The sequence below is a fragment of the Pelophylax lessonae genome, assembly GCF_965119305.1.
Source record: "Pelophylax lessonae genome assembly, chromosome: 8".
NCBI lineage: Eukaryota > Metazoa > Chordata > Amphibia > Anura > Ranidae > Pelophylax > Pelophylax lessonae.
The window spans coordinates 24700719-24718413 of NC_138775.1; the positions used below are offsets into that span (position 1 = coordinate 24700719).

At 45.8% G+C, this 17695-nt stretch overlaps 3 protein-coding genes across 4 annotated transcripts in view; 1 reads left to right on the top strand and 2 right to left on the bottom strand.

The window, feature by feature from the left end:
* The window catches only part of LOC309562295 (uncharacterized protein), a gene marked incomplete at its 3' end in the record, with an annotated part of 37923 nt that extends 37374 nt beyond the window's left edge, over positions 1-549 (bottom strand). The window contains exon 1 of the mRNA XM_082266433.1: positions 326-549. Coding sequence (XP_082122559.1) covers positions 326-547 — 222 coding nt within the window. The 5' untranslated portion in view covers positions 548-549. The remainder of the gene's footprint in view (positions 1-325) is intronic.
* LOC309562133 (kelch-like protein 10) overlaps positions 1-17695 on the top strand; it is a gene marked incomplete at its 3' end in the record, with an annotated part of 516189 nt that overhangs the window by 43947 nt on the left and 454547 nt on the right. The window lies entirely within an intron of this gene.
* The window catches only part of WDR6 (WD repeat domain 6), a 37381-nt gene continuing 27510 nt past the window's right edge, over positions 7825-17695 (bottom strand). For both annotated transcript variants that reach the window (XM_082266426.1, XM_082266425.1), the window contains exon 7: positions 7825-8370. In XM_082266426.1, coding sequence (XP_082122552.1) covers positions 7922-8370 — 449 coding nt within the window. In that variant the 3' untranslated portion in view covers positions 7825-7921. The remainder of the gene's footprint in view (positions 8371-17695) is intronic.

Below are 17695 nucleotides of genomic sequence, written 5' to 3' on the forward strand. Positions count from 1 at the left end.
CGCCTTCATCTGAAATCGCAGAATTTTAAAGCTGCATGCCCGTGCGACTTCGGGTGCGGCCTGAAAGACATCTGTGCAGCTTCATGCACAAGATATCTATGCAAGTTGCACCTGAAATTGCCAAAAGTAGTGCATGAACTACTTTTTCAAATCGGTGCGGCACCGCAAACTCGAACATTGCCATTGCCGTCAATAAGGTGAAACTCGTCATGCGATTTGACCTGTCAAATCGCATGACAAGTCGCTCCAATGTGAACGGGGGGAGCTGATACCGCTTTAATCTTATGATGAAGCGGCTACAACTTTTTGCCACCTGGCCGCTTACCTTATACATGAACCTTTCACGGTGAGTCCTCCTGGTACTGTTCCAGTCCGGCCATTCCTCCAGTGCCAAAGCCGCTGAGTTATTTGATGTACAGAGTCGTTGGGTGGACGATACCACCTTGGTTCCAGTTGTACCATCATTTGAAACATTCAGCACCATGGCCGGTTTTCCACCCACCTCCCGCGTGGTTCTTCCTCTCTTGGGGGAGATGTTCTGATTCATGTTGGCCAGTAGTGAGGAGGTTCTAGCTCAACATATAGGAGACCAAGAACAGGAGGATATCCCAATGACTCCTTGAAGCTCCAAGTCCAACTTCCATCCAAGTTCACTGTCCAAGTGTGACGGGTTCAGCTTGGATGCTTCTATAGAGAGCTCCTGAGACCAGAGATGAATTATTAACAAGACCCTTGGCTTGGGAGAGGATCAGCCTTTCAGGGTGACAAATACTCAATAATTCAGACAAGCGCCAGCAATGCGGATTTGTATTCATTATAAAAGCTGTCAACAGGGCGACAGGCAGTTAGCCGGGGTCTCCGATGTCAAAGAGGCAAAAAAAAAAAACCCGTAAGCTCCAGGCCAGGAAGGTCATCTGTAGCGAAGAACGGGGAGATGGCCGTATTCAGCCAGGTTCGAGCAGAATCAGAAAAAGGACAAATATTGGAGACCGGTGGGTGGGAATTGATTGGCTGGGTTGCCTACTGATTTCCTAACCAATTTTACCCCCTTAATAGAGATACCCATACTGTGAACAGATGGTATATTTTGGTTAATGGAGATATCTAAGTTTCACGGGTATCTCCAAGGATCGCTACGCGTTTCACGCGTAGCTTCTTCAGGGGATCTTGTAAATACTGGGGGATATAATTAACCACTTCTGGACCGGAAGATTTACCCCCTTAATGACCAGGCCATTTTTTTTAACCGGTTGCCGACCGCCGCAGGTACATATACTGCGGCGGTCAGCCCCGTGCAGGCAAAGTGACATATGGGTATGTCACTCGCCTGCGAGCCAATAGGGGGTGAGCGCGCGCCGCCTGAGGCGCGCACCCGCTCGCTCACTCTAATCCCCGCGCGTGTGACCGGTGGACCCGATGTCCGCCGGTCGCTCGCGATCATCGGTTACAGAGGGAGAAAGGCAGGCGGCTAATGTAAACACAGCCGCCTGTCATTCTCCCTTGTGTAACAGCAGAGATCATACGGTCCTGCTATGTAGGACCGTAGATCTCTGCTGTTACATGAAAAGCCACATCCCTGCATAGTAAGAATCACGCCCCTAGGGACACACTTAACCCCTCCTTCTCCAATAAAGTTAACCCCTTCCCTGCCAGTGTCATTTTTACAGTAACAGTGCATATGTATAGCACTGATTACTGTAGTGATGTCACTGGTACCCCCAAAAGTGTCAAAAATGTCAGTTAAGGGTCCGATCTGTCCACCGCAATGTTGCAGTCCAGCAAAAAAAAAAATCGCAGATCGCCGCCATTACTCGTTAAAAAAAAAACAATAAAAATGACAAAAATCTTTCCCATAGTTAGTAAACGCAATAACTTTTGCGCAAACCAATCAAAATACGCTTGTTGCAATTTTATTTACCAAACATATGTAGCAGAAAACAAATTGGCCGAAAATGTTAAAAAATTTTGATTTTTACTTTTTTTTTGGGGGGAATTTCATATAAAAAAATGTGAAAAATATTGTTATTTTTGCAAAATTGACGCACTTTTTTTGTTTATAGCGTGTGATCAAAAAAATCACACAGGTGATCAAATACCACCAAAAGAAAGCTCTGTTTGTGGGAAAAAAAGGACGTCAAATTCGTATAGGTACGGTGTCGCACGACCGCGCAATTGTCCGTTAAAGTCACGCAGTGCCGAATCGCAAAATACTCCCTGGTCAGGAAGGGGGTAAAATCTTCCGGGGCTTAAGTGGTTAAAAAGAGTTGAAATTGAAGCCCCACCACTGCTAGGAGGTCCAGATGCAACTTTATTCCATGAAAGGTCAGGGGTACAATTCAAAAAGTAGCCAATGCTGCCAAACAAGCCCCTGACTAGGCCTTTGCTTTGAATTCACACTGGAAAAAAAGACCGTTGTAGGCCCAGTTCTCTTCTGGTTTGTAAACCCTGATGAAGGGGGGGCTCAGACTGCCGAAATGCGTTGGCTACTTTTTTAACTGTACCCCTGACCTTTGATGGAATAAAGTTGCATCTGGGCCTCTTAGCAAGGAGACTCTGCAGAGTGTACAAGGTGCCTGCCCGGGAACCAGTACCAACAGAAATGACCTTATAACAGACAAAGGGTTAAAAGCTGAACTCCGGGATTTAGGAAATAATATCTAAATAAAAGCGCTATATACTGTATATTATTCTCGGTGTGCTTTGTGTATTTCTTCCAGATCTGTGCAGTAATCCAGTGTGAGACTTCCTGTAATAAAGACTGCTCACTGCTGCTCTCTCTCCTTGTGCAGGGTGACTGGTCTTGTCTCCGCCCCCTGCTGTAGTTTTCTGCTGGCAACCTGTAATGGGTGGAGCCTGCTGGGCCTCTCCCACAGCTCTGGTCAGGCTATATACAGCACAGTGATTATGTCACTGCTAGTTTTACAAGGTAGTATCTGGGTTTTGAAAGGCATTTGGTGCGCACAAAGTGGATTTCACCATTACCAACAGTATCCAAAAATAAAATTCTGGCTAGAGGTATGCTTTATGTTCCAAGGTGAAATTATTATCGCAACAGAGGCTGTCTTCTATTTCCATTACGTCATTACGGAGGGTGTCACCCTTATTAAATGGCCCCGGCGTCCATTTTTGTTTATTTTGCATTACACAAGGAACATGAGATCAGGTTTCTCATGGGTGCGGAGGAGGGGAGGGAGAATTCTAATGGGCTTAATTGCTGTCATTCTACAGAGATAAGAAGGCGGCGTGTGACTCCCAGCAACCTCGGCCACAGAGCTGATCCTCTTTGTCCTTCCCAAACTGATTTATGTGATCTAATTAGAAGCAATTTTGTTTTTCTTTTATGTTTTCCTTATGATGAGAAGAGACGGATCCTGGAAGCATTATTTATAATTTACTTCTTTAGTGTCGGTTCACACTTGTGCGATGCGGGAACGCTGCGAATATGCACCGTGTTCCTGCATCGCATCCGCACATCTGGCAGTTCACACTGCCATATGCGATACGCAGGGGGTGTCAATTGAAAGTTGAACGACACCCCCAGTTGCGATCGCATATTGCAGTGCGATCTGCAAGTTCGCACAGAATCGGATCGCACAAGTGTGAACCACTGTGCGATCCGATTTTGAGGCGGCTCAAAAAATGCCTCATGTGCGAGTTTGCTGCGGATGCGCTGCGAATTCAGCCATACAAAGTGTATGGCTGAACTTGCATCCGCAAAGGAGATCGCATGTAATGAAGGAGCAGTGCGCTCCGAATTAAATGCGATCAGCGCATCCGCACAAGTGTGAACCAGCACTTTAGCCCCAGTTCACATTAATACGATCACAGACATCACATATTATTCGGAGCGCACTGCTCCCATAATCACATGCAATGTCTGTGCGGTGCGAGATCAGCCATACAGTTTGTATGGCTGAATTCGCACCACAATCGCACCTAACTCGCACAGGACCCTTTTTTTGGTCTGCAGCAGAACTGTCAGATCGCACTGCGATATGCGATCTGATCTGGGGGTGTCGTTAACTTTGAATTGACACCTCCAGCGTATCCCATATGGCAGTGTGAACTGCCAGGGGTGCGGATGCGATGCAGGAACACGCTGTATATTCGCAGTGTTCCTGCATCGCAATAATGTGAACCGGCACTTATAATTTACTCCTTTAAAAGGAAATGTTGCTGTTTTGTATTGATGATTAGTAATTGGGGATAAACATTTATAAAAGATTCCCAATAATCCGGGGATCTCTGGACATTTCACTATGCGGGTCACATCGTATGTTTTACAAATATTCCCGGGTCAAAAAAATTAGTTTCATCAGGCCCCTTTCACACTTGTGCGACTTGTCCTGCGATTTGGGACTGCAAAGTCACATGATAAGTCGCACTGCATGGTTTCCAATGAGTACCGTTCATATCTGTGCGACTTCAAAGTAGTCCCTGCAATACTTTGGGACGATTTTAATGCGTTTTGAGGTCCATAGACATAGGCATCCAAATGGTCCAAATCATGTGGTGGAGGGAGGATTATGGTGTGGGGTTGTTTTTCAGGGGTTGGGCTTGGCCCCTTAGTTCCAGTGAAGGGAACTGTTAAGGCGTCAGCATACCAAGACATTTTGGACAATTTCATTCTCCCAACTTTGTGGGAACAGTTTGGGGACGGCCCCTTTCTGTTCCAACATGACTGAGCACCAGTGCATAAAGCAAGGTCCATAGAGACATGGATGAGTTTGTTTGGGGTGGAAGAACTTGACTGGCCTGCACAGAGTCCTGACCTCAATCCAATAGAACACCTTTGGGATGAATAGGAGTGGAGACTGCGAGCCAGGCCTTCTCATCCAACATCAGTGCCTGACCTCACAAATGCGCTTCTGGAAGAACGGTCAAACATTCCCATAGACACACTCCTAAACCTTGTGGACAGCCTTCCCAGAAGAGTTGAAGCTGTTATAGCTGCAAAGGGTGGGCCAACTCAATATTGAATCCTACGGACTAAGACTGGGATGCCATTAAAGTTCATGTGTGTGTAAAGGCAGGCGTCCCAATACTTTTGACAGTATAGTGTATATGTATGGCTGGCTTTACTCTACGTTGTTATTGACCTTCTCCTCAAAAAACTGATTTTTATTTAGCAATGCTCCTTGATGATCTCCTTTGGTTGGCTTTTGATAGCTACCCCCACCCCTTCCCAAAGGGTAGGCCCACTCAATATTGAACCCTACAGACTAAGACTGGGAGTTGCCATTAAAGTTCATGTGCGTGTAAAGGCAGGCGTCCCAATACTTTTAGGAATATAATGTATATAAAAAATAAAAAATGATATAAAAATATATGAAACTTCATAGAAAAGACCAGAAACCTGTATGAGTTCCCTTGCTTATGTTGAGGCTGAATAGTGTATAAAGCTGAAGCAATTCGCTTCATTCAAAAACATACTGTGAGTTCAGACTGGGACTTCCAGTACACCGGCTGCTGCAGACTTGGGCAAAGCCGCTTCATTTTAGCCCCGGTTCACACATATGCGATGACAGACATTGCATGTGATTCGGAGCGCACTGCTGTGCAAATCACATGCGATGTCTGTGTGATGCGAATTCAGCCATACAGATTGTATACAGATTGTATGGCTGAATTTGCATCGCATTCAGACACAACTCGCACAGGACCCTTTTTTGGGTCCGCACCAGAATCGGATCACATGGGTGTTCACACCTATGCGATCCGATTCATGTCCGAACTGACAGTTCGCACTGCGATATGCGAACTGATCTGGGGGTGTCGTTAACTTGGTATTGACACCCCCAGTGATTTGCATATGGCAGTGTGAAATGTCTGTGAGTTGAATGCAATGCGGGAACCCACAGTGGATTCGCAGGGTTCCTGCATCCGCATATATGTGAACCGGCACTAAGGCAGGAGTGTCAAACTCAATTTCATTGTGGGCCGCATCAGCATTAGGGCTCTTTCACATGGTCCGCATTCCGTTGCGGACCGTGCTCTGCTCAGCGGGGATCGATCCGCCGATCCCCGCTGAGCCAGCGGATGACAGCTCTGTCTCCGCTCTGTGTGCAGAGAGGGAGGTGTCAGAGCCCCGCTGCTCTCTATGGGAAATCGGATGAGAGCGGACCTCCTGTCCACTCTCATCCAATCCGATCCCCAGGACGGATGGAAAATAGGGTTTCCATCCGTCCGGATTTCATGGACAGGATCGGATGCGGATGGCAGCGGGTGTCAGCGGACATGTCACCGCTGACATCTGCTGCTCAATAGGGCTGAATGGGGCATCCGATCAGATCCGCCTAAAAAACTGACAGGCGGATCTGATAGGAACGCCCGTGTGAAAGAGCCCTAAGGGCTCTTTCACACGGGCGATCCGATCAGATCCGCCTGTCAGTTTTTTAGGCGGATCTGATCGGATCCTCCATGCAGCTCTATGGGGCAGCGGATGTCAGCGGAGACACCTCCACTGACACCCGCTGCCATCCGCATCCGATCCTGTGCGTGAAATCTGGACGGATGGAAACCCTATTTTTCCATCCGTTCAGTAATCGGATCGGATCTGATGAGAGCGGACAAGCGGTCCGCTCTCATCCGATCCCCCATAGAGGGTAGCGGGGGCTGAGACACCTCCCTCTCCGCAATGCAAGCGGAGACGGAGCTGTCATCCGCCGGCTCAGCGGGGATCGCGGATCAATCCCCGCTGAGTAACACGGATCCGCCTACGGAGGCGGACCATGGGAAAGAGCCCTAAGGGTTTTCCTCAAAGGGCCGGTTGTATCTGTAAGACCATCTATGTACTCAGATACCTATCAGTACGCACAGGGATGCTGTTAGAAATCACGGGGCCCCATGCAGCCTACCTGGCAGGGCCCCCTGAATATGTCAAGACAATATTTTCACTAAAAATATATTAAAATCATTATTAGAGGACACAAACATAACAGAGAACCCGTGTGAAGTAACCATTTCTTATTGCTTTTTACATTTAAAAAACATTTTTTTTTTTTTTATTTAAAAATGCTTACAATTATTTTATTTTACAATATTTTTTAATTATTTATTACAATGTTTAATTATTATTATTTTTTACAATTTGTTATTTTTTTTTAGAAGACAGGGGCAGGGGGGGGGGGGGGTGCACCAGAAGCTGGCAGAATAAGGGGGGGATTGGTGTCGTAGAAGCAATTACAGGAATCATGCCCTGTGTCTGTGTCTCTCCCTGCAGCAGCTGAAAGTCGGCAGGAGTGGGGAAAAAAAGGCTTTCAGCTGCTGAAGAGAGCCCCGCAGGGCTTTCTTCTGTAATCGCCCCTCTGCCTGACCGCACCGATTCCCCATGCTGTTGGGGCCCCCCTGTGTGCCTGGGCCCCATACAGGAGGACTGGTGGTCCCCCCCCCCCCTATCAGCAGCCCTGAGTACTCAGATTTCAGTGTTCAGGGTTGCGCTGTGTACAGACTGCAGGGTTGAGGAGTGTATGGCATACAGAGTGCAGGTTTTACGGGTGCTCTATGTACAGAATGCAGAGATAAGAAGTACGGGGCATGTAGCATTGAGGGGTGTGCGGAGTACAGAGTTCCCCCCCACCCCCCCAAAAAGCTTCCTCACATCTCTGCCTGTCTCTAGTACCTCCCAGCAGTGTAGGTTGCTCTGCATGTGAGAGCCTGCAGGGTAGGCAGGGATCTGCAAGAGCCGGAGGTGGCAGAACGGAGTTCCACCACATTCCAGCTGAAAAAAAGCCCTGGGTCCGCGGGCCACATAACAATGGCATGGCGGGCTGGATTCGGCCCGTGGGCCATGTGTTTGACACCTGTGATTTAAGGTTTTGCCATTACACAGGTCCTCCAGCAGATGAAGTCAGGTTTATTATCTACAAATGCTGTAGATTTACTCCTACATATTTCTCACACGCATGATCCCTATGGAATGTCACGTTGAGTGTTTGTACACCACGATCTCCAGTCCTTGCCCGCACAGCACACACCAGTGTCCTTCATCCCTGCTCGTCCAACAATCCAGCTCAGACACGTCGGCCATGTGACAGAACCTGGTGGTGAGGTGCTGGAGGCCGTCTGCACGGAGGTTCCACAGGGTCAGGCGCTGGTCCACAGAGGCCGAAGCCAGAAGGTCGTGCCGTAGGATGCGCAGGCCGGTGACGTGAGCAGCGTGCGCAGAGGTGATGGAGAATGACTGGAGAAGACGAAATCCACCTGTCTGTCTGTCCTCAGATTTACCATTCAGCTCCAGCTTACAAACATGGATGGAGTTGTCATCCCCTCCACTGGCCAGCAGGTACTGACCCGCCATGGTGTTCCGTATGTGCAAGCTATTGATGCCACACTGGTGGGCGGAGAGGGTGAAACAGGCCGATCCCAAGTCTGTAAGAAAATGATTTGTAGAGATTATTGTCAGGAAAAGGAACTTTATTTTAAGAGAACCTGTACTGCAAAGTGTGGGGGAGGAAGGGAGGTACAATACGTCTTCCAGCAATAAGGGGAAAATAGAATTAAAAAAAAAAAAATCATGTTTAACCACTTGTACCTGTCCCTGTCCCTCACCCTGTACTGGTCCCTGTCCCTCACCCTGTCCCTCACCCTGTACCTGTCCCTCACCCTGTACCTGTCCCTCACCCTGTACTTGTACCTGTCCCTCACCCTGTACCTGTCCATCACCCTGTACCTGTCCCTCACCCTGTCCCTGTACCTGTTCCTCACCCTGTACCTGTCCCTGTACTTGTACCTGATCCTCACCCTGTACCTGACCCTCACCCTGTACCTGTTTCTGTCCCTCACCCTGTACCTGTCCCTCACCCTGTACTTGTACCTGTCCCTCACCCTGTACCTGTCCCTCACCCTGTACCTGTCCCTCACCCTGTACCTGTCCATCACCCTGTACCTGTCCATCACCCTGTCCCTGTACCTGTCCCTCACCCTGTACCTGTTCCTGTATTTGTACCTGATCCTCACCCTGTACCTGTCCCTCACCCTGTACCTGTCCCTCACCCTGTACCTGTCCCTCACCCTGTACCTGTCCCTCACCCTCACCCTGTACCTGTCCCTCACCCCGTACCTGTCCCTCACCCTGTACCTGTCCATCACCCTGTCCCTGTACCTGTCCCTCACCCTGTACCTGTTCCTGTATTTGTACCTGATCCTCACCCTGTACCTGTCCCTCACCCTGTACCTGTCCCTCACCCTCACCCTGTACCTGTCCCTCACCCTGTACCTGTCCCTCACCCTGTACCTGTCCCTGTCCGTCAGCTTGCAGAAGTGGTTGTAGCAGGATGATATGATACTGCAGGCATCATCCCAATACCGTTTTTTTTTTTAGAGCTGCTCGGCCGTTATCCCAGCAAGCAGGAGAGGACGTACTGCAAATACTGCATGACAAAAAATATTGTAATGACCGCCATTTTATTCTCCAGAGTCTTTGCTAAAAAAATATATATATATATATATATATATATATAAAATATTTGGGGGTTCGAAGTAATCTAGCAAAAAATACTGATTTTAACTTGTAAACAACACGTGTCAGAAATAGGCCTGGTCCTTAAGTGGTTAAAGGATAACCCCACTATAGTGGGGATAAAAAATTGCGACACAAATCATATTGTGATTGAATGTTATTAAAAATTTCCTTTCCTTTTCAATCTGCAGCCGCTGTAATTTTCTGTAAAATACAATATTGCAACCTGGAGGTGTTCTGTATACAGATGGTGTACAGAACCCCCCCCCCCCCCCCTCCCAGATTTGTCATTACCCGCTTGTGTGATTGGCTCACTGATTTTCCCAGAAGTCTGCACTAAGATACAAGTCTGCAACAAAAATGTCACTGCGTTGATTAAACAGACAATTGCGCGGTCGTGCAACGCTGTACCCACAACAAATTGATGTCCTTTTTTCCCACTAATAGAGCTTTCTTTTGGTAGTATTTGATCACCACTGCGATTTTTATTTTTTTGCACTATAAACAAAAAAAGAGCGATGATTTTCAAAAAGAAAAAAAATTAAAAATCAAAATGTTTTAACATTTTAGGCCAATTTGTTTTCTGATACATATTCTTGGTAAAAACAATTGCAATAAGCTTATTTTGATTGGTTTGCGTAAAAGTTATTGCGTCTTCTAACTATGGGAAAGATTTATGTAATTTTTTTTTTTTTTATTACTAGTAATGGTGGCGATCTGCGATTTTTTGCGGGACTGCGACATTGCAGCGGACAGATCGGACCCCTGACTGACATTTTTGACTCTTTTGGGGGGGGATCAGTGACATTACTACAGTAATTAGTGCTAAAATATGCACTGTTACTGTACTAATGACACTGGCAGGGAAGGGGTTAACAGAATGTGTACCTAGGGGCGTGTTTCTAACTGGGGGGCATGGCTTGTGAAATGATCATAGAGACATGTGATCCTATATAGAAGGATCACAGGGGCACTGTGATCATTCCAGGGAGAAGAGCGGTCAGATGTGATTACAACAGCTGACCGTTCTTCTCTCTCTCAGTGGGGAACAATCGCGGGTTTCAGGTGGCAATCGGAGCTGCCCTGTGCATCAGCTTCCCCGCTGACGAGCCCCCTAGCTGCAGGCGTACGACTGACATATACCTACGTCGGTTTGCACAGGAGCGGCTGCCTGCCGCAGTACAATTGCGGCAGGCGGTCGGCAACCGGTTAAATAGCGGAGGGGGTTGTTAATGAGTTTCAGCTGCTTTGGTGTTAATGAAATTAACAACAGGTGCACTAGATGGGCAACAATGAGACAACCCCCAGAACAGAAATGGTTTTACAGGTTGAGGCCACTGACATTGTTGTTCCCTTCTTATTTTTTCTGACTGTTTTACACTAGTTTTGCATGTGGCTACGGTCAGTGTCACTACTGGTAGCATGAGGCGATACCTGGACCCTATAGAGGTTGCAAAAGCAGTCCAACTCCTCCAGGATGGCGCGTCAATACGTGCCATTGCCAGAAGGTTTGCTGTGTCTCCCAGCACAATCAGAAGAGTATGGAGGAGATTCCAGGCAGTTACTCTAGGAGAGCTGGACAGGGCGTAGAAGGTCCTTAACCCATCAGCAGGACCGGTATCGGCTCCTTTGTGCAAGGAGGAACAGGATGAGCACTGCCAGAACCCTACAAAATAACCTCCAGCAGCCTATTTGGTCTCTGACCAAACAATCAGAAACAGACTTCATGAGGGTGGCCCTGTGGGCCCTGTGCTCACTGTCTGGCACTGCGGAGCTCGATTGGCATTTGCCACTGAACACCAGAATTGGCAGGTCCACCATTGGTGCCCTGTGCTTTTCACAGATGAGAGAAGGTTCACCCTGAGCACATGTGACAGACATGAAAGGGTCTGGAGAAGCCATGGAGAACGTTATGCTGTCTGTAACATCGTTTAGCATGACCGGTTTGGTGGTGGGTCAGTGATGGTCTGGGGAGGCGTATCTATGGAGGAACGCACAGACCTCTACAGGCTGGACAATGGCACCCAGACTGCCATTAGTTATTGGGATGAAATCCTTGGACCCATTGTCAGACCCTACACTGGTGCAGTGGGTCCTGGGTTCCTCCTGGTGCACGACAATGCCCGGCCTCATGTGGTGAAGGTATACAGCCAGTTCCTGGAGGATGAAGGAATTGATACCATTGAATGGCCCCACGCTTGCCTGACCTAAATCCAATAGAACACCTCTGGGACATTATGTTTCGGTCCATCCGACACCACCAGGTTGCACCTCAGTCTTTTTAGGAGCTCAGTGATGCCCTGGTCCAGATCTGGAAGGAAATACCCCAGGACACCATCTGTTGTCTCATTGTAAGGCACGCATAATACAAGCACGTGGGGGCCATACACACTACTGAGGACCATTTTGAGTTGCTGCAATGACATTTCAGCAAAATGGACTAGACTGCTGCATCATTTTTTCACTTTGATTTTCGGGGTGTCTTTGAATTCAGCCCTCTGTAGGGTGATAATTTTCATTTCCATCAAACCATGTGGCATTCTTTCCTTCCTAACACATTACCCAGTCCATACCAGTATAGATCCTAACAAATTACCCAGTCCATACCAGTATAGATCCTAACACATTACCCAGACCATACCAGTATAGATCCTAACACATTACCCAGTCCATACCAGTATAGATCCTAACACATTACCCAGTCCATACCAGTATAGATCCTAACACATTACCCAGTCCATACCGGTATAGATCCTAACACATTACCCAGTCCATACCGGTATAGATCCTAACACATTACCCAGTCCATACCGGTATAGATCCTAACACATTGCCCAGTCCATACCAGTATAGATCCTAACAAATTACCCAGTCCATACCAGTATAGATCCTAACAAATTACCCAGTCCATACCGGTATAGATCCTAACACATTACCCAGTCCATACCAGTAAAGATCCTAACACATTACTCAGTCCATACCAGTATAGATCCTAACACATTACCCAGTCCATACCAGTATAGATCCTAACACATTACCCAGTCCATACCAGTATAGATTCTAACACATTACCCAGTTCATACCAGTATAGATCCTAACACATTACCCAGTCCATACCAGTATAGATCCTAACACATTACCCAGTCCATACCAGTATAGATACCCAGCATGAGATTTTCCCGATTTAGAACTGATGTGTTTTCAAAGTGTTAATTTAATTTTTTTGAGCCATGTATAATTGTGGATAGATTGAGGGCAGGTATGCCTGGAGGGAGCCTATCCCTCCTTAAGGTACAGGATCACACTGGACACCCAGTAAGAGCATGATGGCAATGAAGATATGCGGTGCATTCCCTCATCAATCAAACCAAATTATTCTGTCCAACAGTTCAAGTTAAAACAAGGGGTTTCGTTGGCACATATTTGCAAATACATGCGTAAGCTTTGCTTCAGTTTCTTGCAGGCTGGCTGGTAAGGGAGCTGGGAATTTTTGTTTGTTGTTTTTTTGACATGCGTCGCCCCTTTCATGTGCTCCTTGCTGGATAGGCCAGTTACAGATTGGGGTAGTTACCATTTGTTTGTTCTGTTGGTGAATTGGTGAGGTATGCACCGGATACCTTCGCTCCCATTGTGCTCTTGCTGGGTGTCCGGGGTGTGTTCCTATACCTTTAACCGCTTGCCGACCGCCCGCCGCAGTTTTACTGCAGCAGGCTGGCTCGGCTGCGCGAATCGACGTAGGGGTACGTCAGTCGCGGGAGGGGTGCTGGGGGGCGAGCGCCACTGGATCGGCGCTACTGGACCGGCGATTGCTGCCGGGGACCCGAGATCACTCCCTGCTGAGAGAGGACAGTCAGCTGTTGTAAACACAGCTGACCATTATTCTCTCTGAAATGATCACAGAGCGCCTGTGATCCTTCTATATGGGATTTACAGGTCTCTATGATCATTTCACAAGCCCCCCCCCCACAGTTAGAAAACACTCCCTAGGCTCACATTTAACCCTTTCATCACCCCTAGGTTAACCCCTTCCCTGCCAGTGTCATTATTACAGTAACAGAGCATATTTTTAGCACTGATTACTGTAGTAATGTCACTGGTCCCCCCAAAAGTGTCAAAAATGTCAGTTAGGGGTCCGAACTGTCCGCCGCAATGTCGCAGTCCCGCTAAAAATCACAGATGGCCGCCATTACTAGTAAAAAAAAAAAACAATAAAAATGACATAAATCTTTCTCATAGTTAGTAGACGCGATAACTTTTGAGCAAACCATTCACAAAATTCTTATTGCGATTGTTTTTACCACAAATATGTAGGAGAATACACATTGGCCTAAAATGTTAAAAAAAATTAGATTTTTAATTTTTTTTTTTTTTGGGGAATGTTATATAGCAGAAAGTGAAAAATATTGTTTTTTTTCCCAGAATTGTCACCCATTTTTTGTTAAAAAAAAACAAAAAAAAAAAAATCGCTGATCGCCACCATTACTAGTAAAAATAAATAAATAATAACACAAATCTTTCCCCTAGTTTGTAGATGAGATAACTTTTGCGCAAACCAATCAAAATACACTTATTGTGACTTTTTTTTTTTTTACCAAAAATATGTAGCAGAATACAAATTGGCCTAAAATGATGAAAAAAATCAGATTTTTACTTTTTTTCTATTGGGAATGTTATATAGCAGAAAGTGAAAAATATTGTTTTTTTTTTTTTCCATAATTGTCGCCATTTTTTTGTTTATAGCGCAAAAAAAAAAAAATTGCACAGGTGATCAAATACCACCAAAAGAAAGCTCTATTTGTGCGAAAAAAAGTTCATCAATTATATTTTGGTACAGTGTCGCACGACTGCGCAATTTTCGGTTAAAGTAACGCAGTGCCGAATCGCAAAAAATGGCCTGGTCGTTAAAGGGGCAAATCCTTCCGGTCCAGAAGTGGTTAAGGAGGGATGGGCTCCCTCAAGGCTCACCTGCCCTCAATCTGTCCATTATTATATACAGTATGTGTTCCAACTTTGGAGGCTCTCAAAATTTATAGAGTTAGGACTGCAGCTATACTGGGATGCCGTGACGTGGCCGCTGCAGCTTACGCACGCATTTGCAAATGTGTGCAAACTAAACCCCTCGTTTTACCATGAACTGTTGGACAGGCTGATTCTAAATAGAAGCAGTGACAGTTCTGATGGCACAGAAGACATCTGCTGTTGCCATGGCCGAATGCTGACCGTCACGGTGTTCGGCTGGCGAGTAACGATGCGCACCATAACCCCCGGTGGCCGTATGTCACAGATGTGTCCCAGATCGGATTCTCTCCATTGTCAAAAGCCCGAGGAAATCACTCGGCACCTCATGAATGTGTAATGAACCTCATTGATGTGCACGGATCACCTGAAGTGCTCGACAACCTCGCCAAACACGAGCCGCGGCCGCTTGTATTACAGCATTTAGCGGCTAATCTCTCCTCTTCAGCTCACAATAGCAACCACTCTGATGACCTCACTAATCCTCATATCTTACAACTAGTATTACTAGTATCTGCATAACTAAAACTCACTTGTTTACCATAGCTAAAGAAATGAAGGAAAGCCAACAGGAACCAATCAGCTTTCAGCAGCCACTGTTGCAGAACAGTTTTGAAAATAAGAGCAAGGATCTGATTGGTTGCTGGAGGGAAGAACTTCTTCCTTTGAGTCTTTTAAATTTGTTGTTTACAAGTTAAATCAGTATTTTTTGCTAGAAAATGACTTAGAACCCCCAAACATTATATATATATTTTTTAGCAAAGACTCTGGAGAATAAAATGGCGGTCGTTGCAATATTTTTTGTCACGCGGTATTTGCGCGGCGGTCTTTCAAACTTTTTGGAAAAAATACATTTCACTGCATTTAGAAAAACTAAACAATAAAGTTTGCCCTATTTTCTTTATATATTGTGAAAGATGATGTCACCCCGAGTAAATAGATACCTAACATGTTACGGTTTAAAATTGCGCACACCCGCGGAATGGGGACAAACTAAATCTCCATAGGCGACGTTTTAAAAAATTTTAACGGTTACCAGTTTAAAGATACAGAGGAGGTGTTTTTTTTTAATTATTGCTCCAGCTCTGGTGATTGCGGCGATACCTTACATGTGTGGTTTGAACTGCACTTTCATTTGTGGGCGCAACTTCCGTATACGTTTTCTTTCGTGAGCGAGCTAACGGCGACGGGGCACTTTAAAATTTTTTTATTTATTTTATTTAATTTTAGCACAGGTTTTAAAAAAATCTGATCATTTTTATTGCTGTCACAAGCAATGTAAACATCCCTTGTGACAGCAATAGGCAGTGACAGGTACTGTTTATGGAGGGATCGGGGGTCTAAAAGACCCCAAACCCCTCCACTGCACCTTAATATATTCAATGGCAAAAACTGCATTTTTGAATACTGTCCCTTTTTTAAATTCGGCGCCTTTAGCCGACGAGTTATCAGGAGGTGACATCATGGACTCCGCTTCCGGGTTACATTATCAGAGACACAATCAAAGCCGAATCTGGCTTCGTTCGAGACTCCAACCAGCCGGCAGAGGTGTGGGACAGGAGACTCGGGCAGAACCGCGGAAGGCGGCGGGAGGGCGTCCTCTCCCGCTCACTGGGGTAATGACCGTGCGGCTCCCAAGCCACATCGGCCATTACCACGTGAAAGCCGACCGCCGGCTCTAAAAAATGGTACCGGGATGATGACTCTAGCTGCAGACATCACTCCGGGACAACCACTTCTTGCAGCCGACATAGGGCTACGTCGGTTTGCGGGAAGTGGTTAAATAATTTCCCAGGAGGTAAGACTAGCACCCCCAGCATAGCTCACTCCAAGCCCCATCATTGTCACTTTCTGAGTACAGGTGATACTACAAATCAATACAAAAACAAACAGGTAAAAAAAACTTGAAATGCTGAATATACAGTGCACCTGGAAAAAAATAAAAACTTTAAATGCTAAATATACAGTGCACCTGGAATATATTCACAGCGCTTCATTTTTTCCACATTTTGTTATGTTACAGTCTTATTCCCAAATAAATTAAATTCATTATTTTCCTCAAAATTCTACAAACAATCCCCCATAATGACAACGTGAAAGAAGTTTGTTTGAAATCTTTGCAAATTTATTAAAAAGAAAAAAACTAAAAAAAAAAAAAAAAAAAGAAAAATCACATGATACTTAAAACTGAGCTCAGGTGCATCCTTGAGATGTTTCTACAATTTGAAGAACTCTCAGACCATGAGAAATAAAAATCTCTGGTCTGATGAAACAAAGATTGAACTTTTTGGCCTGAATGGCAAGTGTCATGTCTGGAGGAAACTAGGCACCGCTCATCACCTGGCCAATACCATCCCTACAGTGAAGCATGGTGGTGGCAGCATCATGCTGCTGTGGGGATGTTTTCCAGCAGCAGGAACTAGGAGACTAGTCAGGATCGAGGGAAAGATGAATGCAGCAATGTACAGAGACATCTTTGATAAAAAGCTGCTCCAGAGCGCTCTGGACCTCAAACTGGGGCGAGGGTTCATCTTCCAACAGGACAATGACCCTGAGCACACAGCCAAGATAACAAAGGAGTGGCTATGTGACAACTATATGAATGTCCTTGAGTGGCCCAGCCAGAGCCCAGACTTGAACCAGATTAAACATCTCTGGAGAGATCTGAAAATAGCTGTGCACCGACGCTCCTCATCCAACCTGATGGAGCTTGGGAGGTCCTGCAAAGAAGAATGGGAGAAACTGCCCAAAAATAGGTGTGCCAAGCTTGTAGCATCATACTGAAAAAGACTTGAGGCTGTAATTGGTGCCAAAGCATTGAGCAAAGGCTGTGATACTTATGTATATGGGATTTCTTTTTAGTTTTTTATTTTTAATAAATTTGCAATGATTTTAAACAAACTTCTTTCATGTTGTCATTATGGGGTATTGTTTGTAAAATTTTGGGGAAAATAATGAATTTAATTAATTTTGGAATAAGGCTGTAACATAATAAATTGTGGAAAAAGTGAAGTGCTGGGAATATTTCCGGATGCACTGTAAATCTATCACTGAACACAGAAGGAGAGAAATGGCTCCTTTTGTGATAGACGATCTCTGAAACTGTCACTTATAGTTTCAGAGAAGACGGGCTGCACACCGATTATTGTTATTAATAATATTATATAGCATTTATATAGCACCAACAGTTAGCGCAGCCCTTTAAAACATAAGGACAAA